At 37.5% G+C, this 13,224-nt stretch overlaps 1 protein-coding gene across 8 annotated transcripts in view; it reads left to right on the top strand.

Moving 5' to 3' along the window:
• PARD3 (par-3 family cell polarity regulator) overlaps window positions 1-8,462 on the top strand; it is a 470,841-nt gene extending 462,379 nt beyond the window's left edge. For 7 of the 8 annotated variants that reach the window (XM_063452633.1, XM_063452636.1, XM_063452632.1 and 4 more), the window contains one exon: window positions 7,550-8,461. In XM_063452633.1, the coding sequence (XP_063308703.1) occupies window positions 7,550-7,940 (391 nt within the window). In that variant the 3' untranslated portion in view covers window positions 7,941-8,461. Of the gene's footprint in view, window positions 1-7,549 lie in introns of all 8 variants that reach the window. The other variant, XM_063452628.1, reaches the window with a different exon arrangement.
• The last annotated feature ends 4,762 nt before the right edge of the window (window positions 8,463-13,224 follow it).

The raw sequence follows: 13,224 nt of genomic DNA, 5'->3' as shown, positions 1-13,224 counted from the left end.
TTAAACAGACTGTGCAATAAAATACATGTAAACATATCTTTCTTTACAGGAAATGTGTACGAAGGCTTTGTAAGTCACATGCAGGAAAGTGTGTCAGGCGCTGCATAAACAAAGTGATTTTGCTCCTAAACGGCAGAGAATTGAGCAGTAAGACTGCAGTGGCGTGATCTATACACCAAAACTGCTTCATTAAAGGAACACTATAGCATTAGGAATACAGATCTGTCATACTGACAGCTACTAGAGTGGGACTTGTACCCTACAATGATTTACTTTGCAGGGTTAAGAGGACAGGAACACTTCACCCAGATCCCTTTATTAACCCCGTTAGGACACATGACGGAACTATTCTGTCATGATTCACCTTTATTCCAGAAGTTGTGTCCTTAAGGGGTTAAGATGAAGTGGTCTGCATGACTATACTGTTCCTTTAAGCTAAGGTTGTTTTGGTGCTTATAGTGTCCGTTCAAAAGTACAGAAGATGATAGGAAGTGTAGTCTTCAACCAGCTGTAAGAATGAAGAATGAGTATTTCAATCTGACTTGTGTGCCATCATTTTTCAGGATAACCATGTAGTTTTTTTGCTTTAACTTTGCTATTTGGTTTTCTGTTTGCAACAATTGAATAAACACCAGTGGGCTTAACTTAGGCTTTAATTATAACTTGAAATGTTTGGTTAGTGTAAAGAAAATCTATCTCCCTACTAAAAGCATACATTAAGGTTTTCTGAGTGGTAAATGACATTTAACGCAAATCATTAGACAGGGAAACAAGCTGAACCAGGCTAGTTTAAAATAATTAAATCTGTATGTTTTTATTTTGTATACATTTGTACATCAGGAATAAGAATCGCATTATCTGTATTCAAAAGACTTTTCCCCCACACCTTAGTTGGAAAAGTCATCCTGTCAATGACAAATCATGTTCTGGGGTCTACAATTGTTGTGATTTTCTTTTTGGGTAGAGGCAGTACCAATCTCACGTGCATGTTTGACGGCGTACAGAAACTGTCAGACGTAACAACTGTGTACAGTGTTTTTTGCTTCCGGTGATTCCTTAGAAAGGCTTGTTTCAAAGGCCGACCTTCATAGATTGTAAAGGTTCTTGGAACACGCTGCGCTTTCAATAACTTAAGGCAATAGCTCTAGCGAACTTCAATGACCTTAGATCTGCAGGAGAGCTCTCACGGCAGCGCTTCCTTATGTACTGAAACATAATGTGGCTTGGCAGTGGAGATGCAAGTTGTTCAGCCACAGTTGTCGGGATGCCATTCCTAAGGGAGATGCTTGGAGCAAAAGACATTGTATTTCAGGCTGGTAGATGTGGGTCCGACCTAATAAATCCATCAGAGATGTTGAAAGCTATGCAGCGTGTCTAACAACCTTATGGCAGACACTGGCTTTGAAGCTGTGTGCCTTTGATATCATACTTTATAGCCTAGGAGACTGAGGGCTTTATAGGCAATATGTCTTCTGAGGCACCAAATTTATCTGCTTTCTATTTCTAGTGCTCACAAAGCCATAGTAACCATGTTAAAACCATGCCCACATTTCTGCTACTTAAAAGGTTAAAGGGACACTATAGTCACCAGAATCTCTGCAGAGAAAAGGCAGTGTTTACATTGCTGGCTAGTAGAGATGTCCCGAACTGTTCGCCGGGAACTATTCGCCGGCGAACATAGCTTGTTCGCGGTCGCAGCGGCGGGCGAACATATGCGATGTTCGGTCCGCCCCTTATTCGTCATCATTGAGTAAACTTTGACCCTGTACCTCACAGTCAGCAGACACATTCCGGCCAATCAGCAGCAGACCCTCCCTCCCAGGTCCTCCCACCTCCATGACGAATAGGGGACGGACCAAACATTGCATATGTTCGCTCGCCGCGGCGACCACGAACAAGCTATGTTTGCCGGCGAACAGTTCCCGGTGAACTGTTCGGGACATCTCTACTGGCTAGTAACACCTCTAGTGGCAGTAAATCAGACGGCCACTTGAGGTTCTTCCTAGTCCAGTTCTGCACAGTGTGCAACATCTACCTTGGAGAGAGATGAGGAGATGCTGATTGGCGCAGCACAGCGTTTTGCTGTGCATGCACAATATCCTCTCAATGTTTTCCTATGGGAAAGCATTGGATTGGCTGAGATCATCAATGCAGAGCCAGTCAAGACTGGCACGGCATGGGGAAAAAGAGTGGGGCTGGTAACCTAATCAGCCACATTAGGACTATAATGTCAGGAATACATGTTATTATTACAGATACTGTAGTGTTCCTTTAATTTATTACTTATGGACATAGATCATAGGCTGTTTTGAGAATGCCCCTTCATCACTGATTCTGTGTTAAAGAAATCTATATGTAACCAGTTGCTTGTATGATTTCTTTACCAGTTGTACAGCACTGCAGCATAGGTTGGCATTTTTTACATGAAATAATGATATTTTTATAAAAAGTTATTTTGTTATTTTTGCAGTTTGCTACCATTCTGTTAAACTGGACCAGTAACGTCCAATCAGCGCACAGGTTTATGTTCTAAAACTACAGTTGCTGCTAGTGTTTCAATTCATTGCACCATAAGCACTATACAATGATGACCAGTTCCGAGCACGTACTACCAGTCATTGGCCTTCAAGGCTGGATGGATTTGAGTGATAGGAATGGGAAAGTCTGCATTAACATGTTGGTGGCTGTGTAGTCGGTTTTGGGTGACGAGACAGCCCCAGTTTCAGATGATAACTATAGAATTCTTTACACCATAACCACTGCAATACACGTAGTGTGTCCTTTTAAGAATTTACCGCATTTTTAATTTTACATGGACGATACAGATAGACTTGGAGCTGACTCGTTATCTTTTATTATTGATTTCCTGATGTCACTGTGAGCAGTTTCTGAATTAAATATGTCCAATTCTCACTATATAAATAGGAAATACTTTATAGTTTGACCTCTCAAAACAGGTGTGTTTGTGACTTATTCATACAGTTGAAAAAATGGATTGCTACGCAACCGGCAGTATTAACGTTTCTGAGTAATGGTGTTGGTGTGTAGAAAAAAGGCCATTAAACATCGCAGCAGCACAATGTATTCACGCTGTATGCTGGTTCACTAAACCCAAGGCTTCCTTTATTCCTCTAGTTTTGTTGTTTAATGGAAACGAATTCTCGTACGCCAAACGATACTTTCTGCCTTTACCCTTGCACGCTCAAAAATCTATCTTCTTGTTTGTTTCCATCACACACCGTGTTTTATTATAATGGAGCTTTAGGCTAAAGAGAACTGTTTTTTGTAAACACTGGGATGCTCGTTGAACACATTCTGTTTCATTTTTTTTTTTTTATCTTTATTGATACATTCATACATAAAAATTCCATATAGTTTAAGAATGTTAACACCAGAGTAATATATTATAGTAGTGCATAAATAAAGGATTATTATGCTTCACCCGCATTTATACAGCTTGTTATTGCGTCCCTTTTGTATGAAAGTAAAGACTGGATAACATTTGTGAAAGTGTTGATATATAAATAAGAAAGCATTGTGTGTTAATAGAAAACTGTGTTATGCATCCAGAAAGCATTGTGTGTCAATAGAAAACTGTGTTATGCATCCAGAAAGCATTGTGTGTCAATAGAAAACTGTGTTATGCATCCAGAAAGCATTGTGTGTCAATAGAAAACTGTGTTATGCATCCAGAAAGCATTGTGTGTTAATAGAAAACTGTGTTATGCATTCAGAAAGCATTGTGTGTCAATAGAAAACTGTTATGCATCCAGAAAGCATAGTGTGTCAATAGAAAACTGTGTTATGCATCCAGAAAGCATTGTGTGTTAATAGAAAACTGTGTTATGCATCCAGAAAGCATTGTGTGTTAATAGAAAACTGTGTTATGCATCCAGAAAGCATTGTGTGTCAATAGAAAACGGTGTTGTGCATCCAGAAAGCATTGTGTGTTAATAGAAAACTGTGTTATGCATCCAGAAAGCATTGTGTGTCAATAGAAAACGGTGTTGTGCATCCAGAAAGCATTGTGTGTTAATAGAAAACTGTGTTATGCATCCAGAAAGCATTGTGTGTCAATAGAAAACGGTGTTGTGCATCCAGAAAGCATTGTGTGTTAATAGAAAACTGTGTTATGCATCCAGAAAACATTGTGTGTTAATAGAAAACTGTGTTATGCATCCAGAAAGCATTGTGTGTCAATAGAAAACTGTGTTATGCATCCAGAAAGCATTGTGTGTTAATAGAAAACTGTGTTATGCATCCAGAAAGCATTGTGTGTCAATAGAAAACTGTTATGCATCCAGAAAGCATAGTGTGTCAATAGAAAACTGTGTTATGCATCCAGAAAGCATTGTGTGTTAATAGAAAACTGTGTTATGCATCCAGAAAGCATTGTGTGTTAATAGAAAACTGTGTTATGCATCCAGAAAGCATTGTGTGTCAATAGAAAACGGTGTTGTGCATCCAGAAAGCATTGTGTGTTAATAGAAAACTGTGTTATGCATCCAGAAAGCATTGTGTGTCAATAGAAAACGGTGTTGTGCATCCAGAAAGCATTGTGTGTTAATAGAAAACTGTGTTATGCATCCAGAAAGCATTGTGTGTCAATAGAAAACGGTGTTGTGCATCCAGAAAGCATTGTGTGTTAATAGAAAACTGTGTTATGCATCCAGAAAGCATTGTGTGTCAATAGAAAACGGTGTTGTGCATCCAGAAAGCATTGTGTGTTAATAGAAAACTGTGTTATGCATCCAGAAAGCATTGTGTGTCAATAGAAAACGGTGTTGTGCATCCAGAAAGCATTGTGTGTTAATAGAAAACGGTTGTGCATCCAGAAAGCATTGTGTGTTAATAGAAAACTGTGTTATGCATCCAGAAAGCATTGTGTGTCAATAGAAAACGGTGTTGTGCATCCAGAAAGCATTGTGTGTCAATAGAAAACGGTGTTGTGCATCCAGAAAGCATTGTGTGTCAATAGAAAACTGTGTTATGCATCCAGAAAGCATTGTGTGTCAATAGAAAACTGTGTTATGCATCCAGAAAGCATTGTGTGTCAATAGAAAACGGTGTTGTGCATCCAGAAAGCATTGTGTGTTAATAGAAAACTGTTATGCATCCAGAAAGCATTGTGTGTCAATAGAAAACTGTGTTATGCATCCAGAAAGCATTGTGTGTTAATAGAAAACTGTGTTATGCATCCAGAAAGCATTGTGTGTTAATAGAAAACTGTTATGCATCCAGAAAGCATTGTGTGTCAATAGAAAACGGTGTTGTGCATCCAGAAAGCATTGTGTGTCAATAGAAAACGGTGTTGTGCATCCAGAAAGCATTGTGTGTCAATAGAAAACTGTGTTATGCATCCAGAAAGCATTGTGTGTCAATAGAAAACTGTGTTATGCATCCAGAAAGCATTGTGTGTCAATAGAAAACGGTGTTGTGCATCCAGAAAGCATTGTGTGTTAATAGAAAACGGTTGTGCATCCAGAAAGCATTGTGTGTTAATAGAAAACTGTGTTATGCATCCAGAAAGCATTGTGTGTCAATAGAAAACGGTGTTGTGCATCCAGAAAGCATTGTGTGTCAATAGAAAACGGTGTTGTGCATCCAGAAAGCATTGTGTGTCAATAGAAAACTGTGTTATGCATCCAGAAAGCATTGTGTGTCAATAGAAAACTGTGTTATGCATCCAGAAAGCATTGTGTGTCAATAGAAAACGGTGTTGTGCATCCAGAAAGCATTGTGTGTTAATAGAAAACTGTTATGCATCCAGAAAGCATTGTGTGTCAATAGAAAACTGTGTTATGCATCCAGAAAGCATTGTGTGTTAATAGAAAACTGTGTTATGCATCCAGAAAGCATTGTGTGTTAATAGAAAACTGTTATGCATCCAGAAAGCATTGTGTGTCAATAGAAAACGGTGTTGTGCATCCAGAAAGCATTGTGTGTCAATAGAAAACGGTGTTGTGCATCCAGAAAGCATTGTGTGTCAATAGAAAACTGTGTTATGCATCCAGAAAGCATTGTGTGTCAATAGAAAACTGTGTTATGCATCCAGAAAGCATTGTGTGTCAATAGAAAACGGTGTTGTGCATCCAGAAAGCATTGTGTGTTAATAGAAAACTGTGTTATGCATCCAGAAAGCATTGTGTGTCAATAGAAAACGGTGTTGTGCATCCAGAAAGCATTGTGTGTTAATAGAAAACTGTGTTATGCATCCAGAAAGCATTGTGTGTCAATAGAAAACTGTGTTATGCATCCAGAAAGCATTGTGTGTCAATAGAAAACGGTGTTGTGCATCCAGAAAGCATTGTGTGTTAATAGAAAACGGTTGTGCATCCAGAAAGCATTGTGTGTTAATAGAAAACGGTTGTGCATCCAGAAAGCATTGTGTGTTAATAGAAAACGGTTGTGCATCCAGAAAGCATTGTGTGTTAATAGAAAACGGTGTAATGCATCCAGAAAGCATTGTGTATCAATAGAAAACGGTGTTGTGCATCCAGTATGAAAGCATTTTGTGAATTCAGAAAGTTGTGTGTGAGGTTTCGGACATAGAGACAGTGTAGTAAGTGCGTACTATGCATGTTCCTGGGGATGTTGCTGTATGTAACCTGAGAGGGATACCCGTTTTCTCTCATTCGGACACAAGATTGGGGTTCGCACAATATGATCGTGGCATGTGGCATTTCATGTAAGAGATTAATGTGGAGTGTAAGAGTTGGGTGTCTGCAAGAGTTCATGCTATCGGAGTATGCATGCGCAATCAGGGTTTTCATTTATGACGAAATACTGTTGAGCTGCTTTTATTTTCTGTTAAATTCATTCTTCATCCAGATTGAGGGAGAAAGAAAATAGCATGATTTCTTTTGTTAAAAGAAGTTTATCTTCTTCAATTTACTCTTTTATTTGCCTTTAAAAACAGATTCAGGTTTCTCAGACTGTTTCACGTAGGTGCCAATTTTCATGAAATTATATTTTCTCTTAGTGTTTTGAAAGATCATTGTCCGCAATTGTAAGATCATTGTCTGCAATTTGTATCTCCCATTCCTTTGATCGCCTTACTTACCGTACAGTCCAAGATCATTTGTGATCGTAATATCACTAAATACTTGCTTTTATTTTAGATACTAATCATTTTTTAAAATTATATTTATATAACGCCAGCAAATTCCGTAGCGCTGTACACAATATTATTGTCTTTAAAGCAGACATGAAGATCAAGTGTATTTAGCACTTTCTTTCCAAATCAATGAAAGGATGGACTTTAAACATGTGATACTTGACTCTCAAAGTGAAAATGAGTGCAGCTTATTTGTTTGTCAAATTACCACGTTAGTAACTGTTAAATAGTTCCCTACAGCCAAAATATCAGGAAAAATCACCCTCCTAAAAAAAGATTATTTTTCTTTGTTAGAACACTGCATGTTACCAACTCCATTAATTGTAAAGAGACAAACCACATTTTCATACTCACGAATGATTCCTTCTAAGCAAACGTTTGTGGAAAGCAAATATCTAAAATACTCACTTTTGGATTTTTTTTTTCCCCTAGGCAAAGTAGAAAAAACCCTAGTTCGGTTTCTCAGGATTCCTGGGATCAAGCTTACCCTCCTGGAGAAGGGTTCCAGAGTGCGAAGGAGAACCCACGATATTCCAGCTATCAAGGATCAAGAAATGGCTATATGGGTGGACATGGTTTTAATGCCAGAGTAATGATGGAAACTCAAGAATTGCTCCGACAGGAGCAGAGACGAAAAGAACAACAACTTAAAAAAAAGGTGTCTGAAGGATCAAATAACTATGACTCGTACAAAAAAGTCTCCGATCCCAATTATGCCCAACCAAAAGGTCCTTTTAGACAGGATGTCCCACCATCTCCAACTCAGGTAGCAAGGCTGAACAGAATACCACCACAAGAACAGGGGCGACAATTTTATTCCTGAGAAGAATTCGGAAAGTGGGGGTTGAATTGAAACAAGGCAATAAAGAATATTTTCATGAGAGACATTGTATTATTTTTAAATGGATGGTACTATGGTACATAGTGTGTTTCAGTGCCTTTAGCAATATGGGCAAAAGCGACAATGGACCTTATTCTGCCCTTGTCTCCTCTTGATCTGAAGGGATACTTTAACGGAAGGATTTTTTCACAATGAGACAATCACTGGTTACAATAAAATACAGCCCCAAGAATTCTACTGTTATGCCCAAGTTAAATCAAATTTCAAGTGCTTTGCTACATCGTACTTTGCTTTGCTATGCAGATTTTTTTGACATATCATGGAAAGAGGCAATGAATATGGATTTCTACACAACTTTTTTCAATTTTATACGTATATCGGAATGGTTGGCCTAAGTATTATTACTATTTTATTAAGTGGCCCATTATTGGTGATTTAATCATTTACACTACATATGTTTTCTTTGTGTCTTTGCATTTATACATAAAATGCTGATTTAGGTTTTTTTTTATAACTGAAAAAAAATTCTTCACTGTTTTATTGTTGCCTTTCATCTCAGAGAATTGTGTATACATTACTTTTTTTTGTTAGGTTTGAAAATTTGTACCTGTTGTTTTAAAGCGATAGGAGTGGGAAACTCATTTCTCCACTAAGGGTCTTTTTTTTTTTTTAGAATGTATTATTTGACGTGCAGATGTCTAAGGATGTCCCCAGATCTTTTTTTTTTTTTTCTGAAGAGAGTTTGAGGGAAGAGTTAGAGTAAGGACAAAGGTAAAAAATAAAATGAGATTTATATCATTGTACAGAGATGTACAGTCTAGCTTTCCAACAGGTTTCGTTAAGCTACGTGCTTCCGTATGCCACATATTTTGTGTTGTAATAAGAAGCTGACAATGTGTAAATGAAAGGTAAATGGAGGAAAACTGTTACAGTGTTATGAAATCATGCCAGATTTTAAACAACAATAATAAAAAAAAAAAAGAAAATTAAATTTAAAGCAACAGATCATGTTTGGCAGTTATTTTTCTTCCTGGTTAGAACTGTAAGGAAACGTCAACATAGACCGAAAAAGCACAGAAAGAAAAAATGTTAGAACGGCGATGGGTAACTTTGGAACTACAGACATTAATGCAGTCATTAGTGCATCATTGGAATTGTAGTTTGCAAACATCGACAATGACTAATCACTGCCTATGATAAGTAATAACTACAGAGTTTTCATTTAAACTCAACATGGGGGGGGGGGTTGTTTTATTTTTATCATAAAAATCAGATTTCCTATATATATATATATATATATGTGTGTGTGTGTGTGTAGAGAGAGAGCAAGCAATTTCTTTCACATATTTTGGCCTAATTTTATCATTTAGTTTTCTGTGCAATTTCCATTTTTTATTGAATAAAGCCATATATGAGTCTGTTTTGGCTCCATACAGCACTGTTAATCTGTGGACGCTGTGCAATCCATGGCACTTTAGGGAGGACACAGAGCCTTTTACAGCTATGGAAATTAAGGTTGTTTCTGCTAGAGGGACCCGTCAGTACCATTGATCAACGTATGCCCACCATGATTGATACTGGCAGCCAAAATCATCACTGCATATTCATCATAATGTCTGTTCATCCACTACTGCCTATCATAACTCGTTATATCTTGGAAAATGATAATCACCTATTTTCCTGAAACAATGAGCTCACATACTACCTAAACTTCAGTTCAAATCAATGATAATGGGTCTTATTATCCAGTATAGACCCAGAATATAGTTTATATTCATCAACCCACATATAACCAACATGATCATCTTACCTCGCCCAACATGACCATTGCATCTCGCCCAACTTGATCATCCTATCTCGCCCAACATGGTTATTCCATCTCGCCCAACATGATCATCCCTATTCGCCCAACATGATCATCCCATCTTGCCCATACTGATCAGCCTCTAGCAAGCTCCATTATTAGCTGCAATGACTCCAATTGCAAATCGCGCAGGCATCAGTTCTTATCGTATAGATTCCAGTTTATATTTATTAGTTTCACAGTGACCACCACGTATTTCCATAGTTCCTGGTTACCCGCTCATAATCTCATTAGACTTTCATCAGGCATGTAATATCTCCCATAGTATACCAGCTACTACTCCATATCTCCTACAATCTACCATACAATATCTCTTACGGTCTCGACACACTATCCTGTATCTCCTACATTCTACCAGCTATTATGTCCTATCTCCTACATTCTACCAGCTACTATCTCGTATCTCCTACATTCTACCAGCTGCTATCTCATCTCCTATATTCTACCTGCTACTATCTCATATCTCCTACATTCTACCAGCAACTATCTCATATCTCCTACATTCTACCAGCAACTATCTCATATCTCCTATATTCTACCAGCTATCTCATTTCTCCTACATTCTGCCAGCTACTATCCCATCTGCTACATTCTGCCAGCTATTATCTCATATCTCCTACATTCTGCCAGCTACTATCATATCTCCTACATTCTGCCAGCTACTATCTCATCTCCTACACTCTACCAGGTAATATTCCATATTTCCTGTAATCTACCAGCTACTTTCCCATATGTCTTACTGTCCCGTATGTTCCACAGTCTACTTACTACAATCCCATATCTGCTATATTCTACTAGCTACTGTCTGCCAGTTACTATATCATATCTCCTACATTTTACCAGCTACCATCTCATATCTCTTACGGTCTACCCCCTATTATCTCCTCTCTCTTACGGTCTACCACCTATTATCTCCTATCTCTTACGGTCTACCACTTACTATCCCGTATCTACTGCAGTGTACTGGTTACTATCTCATTTCTCCTGCAGTCTACAGCTACCATCCAATATCTCCTTCAATCTACCAACTATTATCCCATATATTTTGCAGTGTAACAATGATGTCTTTTCCTTTTTAAACACGGTCTTACAGCTATTACTTCTTATCTCTCACAGCTACCATTTCATACAACAATCAGTTAATATTAGTGTTATTACCAAGATATTAACTGTAAGAGAACAATTGTAATATTGAGGAATTTGATTTCAGGAACCTAAACATGATCTGAAGTTTTAAAAAGAACCGTCCTGCCGTAGTGGGTTGTTGGTCTTGCAGCTGGTTTTGCATTCTGTGACTGCATAGAATGTGGATTATAACAAAGTGCCTACGAGTCCTTCACTGACCATTAACATCATGTTAGAAAATGCATATTAAATAATCGTGTTTCAAGAATAAAATGAAAGATAAAAAAAGTTATTCCTGTTTTGGTTTACTGGCACATTTTACTTTTCACATCAGTATGTGAAATTGTTGAGCACATGTATCTAGAAGATGTTTTTTTTTTTTTTGTTTTTTTTGTGAATGTTATACAGTGTTTAAAATTATTACTAATGTAAGCACAGTGATATGGGACGGATATGATTTTTCATTTTTTTCTTTTTTTTCAGGACTAAATAAAAAGAGTGAATTCCGCCTTATACTTGTATATAAACCATAAAAATAAACATCAGTTCTGGGTTTTTGACGTGTTTGTTGTCTTCTTCTGATATAGTCTACAAATTGAAAAAAATACAAATATCTAATAAACGGTGAGAAATTAACTAAACCAGTAAATGTCTCGTACTATCGTACAGAGAATTCGCCCAACTCAGAATTTTGCTAATTAATCATGTATGGCAAAATTTGCCAAACTGTGACTAATTGTGTTGGGGAATGCATACCTAGCAAACTACAACCTTGCAGAATGTGACCTATGGAACACTAGTGACATGATGACCATCATAGCATGGAGATTGCCAAGATCATCTCCTTTTCTGACTGTGAGATTATTCCTGGTGGGTAAGTTCTTCGTATCGAAGTTGGTTATGTTTCAGTCTTTACAGGATCTTCAGATCTTGCCTAGATTCTGTGACCATCTATCACCAAGGAATCAACTAACAACACGTTTTCTTAAAGATTACTCTCTCAGCCCTTCTCATGGTGTCAGAGGTAGATTGACCAAATATGGGATATACGTTTTCTTACAGAACACAATAGAATTTGAGTTCCTGTACCATTAGATCTTCAAGTCTGCAGAGCAGATGCTTTGCTCATTAAACGCGTCTTCCCGTGTTATAGAATATATACAGGGAGTAGGGGAAAAAAAGTAGTACCACTTGGAAATAAAGAGATTGACTCTGAAGTAATTAAATTGCATATGCAGCTACAAAAATGCATTGTATTAGGTTGATTGCCAATAAGCAGTGTGTGTCGGCAAAAAAGGTTTGATCGTAGTAAGCATTTGGGTATGGGAATTGTCAGAGCAACCTGAAGCAGCAGTGACCAAAGTTAAGGTCTATTGGCCACAAAATCTGTATGAGGCAAAGAGACGCAAACCACATTCATAAAGTGGAACAAGGGTTGCAAGTCAAAGCTCACCAGCAAAAATAGGAGACCTCATAGGATTGCTCTTAAAAGCCAAATACCTTAAAAATTAACATTTCAATCCGCACTCGTATATAGTTTTACAAGTTGAAATTTGTTTGTCATGGCTCGTGAGTTGTTTGAGCAGTGAAAATAGAAAAAATAGATCCTTGACACTGGAATAAACACGTCAAGGGCATAACCGGTAATTACAATATTACAATACATGTATCAATTTGTAGGCAAGCTAAGTCATTATTAATTGTTCCAGTGAAATACATTCGCTTGCAGCCAACGCTTCAAGGCAGCGGATGAACAACTTGGTTGTTGCAGATGAAAAATGAATTCCACAGGTATCTGGGTACCAACAAAACAAATAGTGAGCAATTAAAGACAAATACAATACAAAACACACACATTAGCCTTGGACGACAAGTCCGTTTTTGTATTTGAAATCATAAAAGTTTTACACAGCAATACCTATTCAAAGTGATTCATCATTTCGAAAATTATTAAATTGGTTTTGCTTTTAAGTGAAATGGTTTAAAATATGTAACAGACAGAGCGGAGTTTCAAATTAATGTAATTGTACGGATTTAGTTTGTGTTTTTGAGTACTGCGTTAATTATAACAAAGGAATAGTAAAAGAAAAATAATTACAATGAAATATTTATTAAAACGAAAGACCGATTTATTATTTCAAAGTGCTGGGGCTAAATTTCTTTCCCCAGGGAATTTTGTGGCTGCAGTTCCGTACAGTCCAATTAGCGCACCGCACCTTTAGGCTTGGAGAATTGTCTCAGACACACCACGACTCTGAGGTCCAAACCTACTCTGAG

The sequence above is a fragment of the Pelobates fuscus genome, chromosome 4 (assembly GCF_036172605.1).
Source record: "Pelobates fuscus isolate aPelFus1 chromosome 4, aPelFus1.pri, whole genome shotgun sequence".
In the NCBI taxonomy this organism is placed as follows: Eukaryota; Metazoa; Chordata; class Amphibia; order Anura; family Pelobatidae; genus Pelobates; species Pelobates fuscus.
The sequence above is the reverse complement of the archived record's forward strand: the minus strand, read 5'-3'. Positions and strand labels throughout refer to the sequence as shown.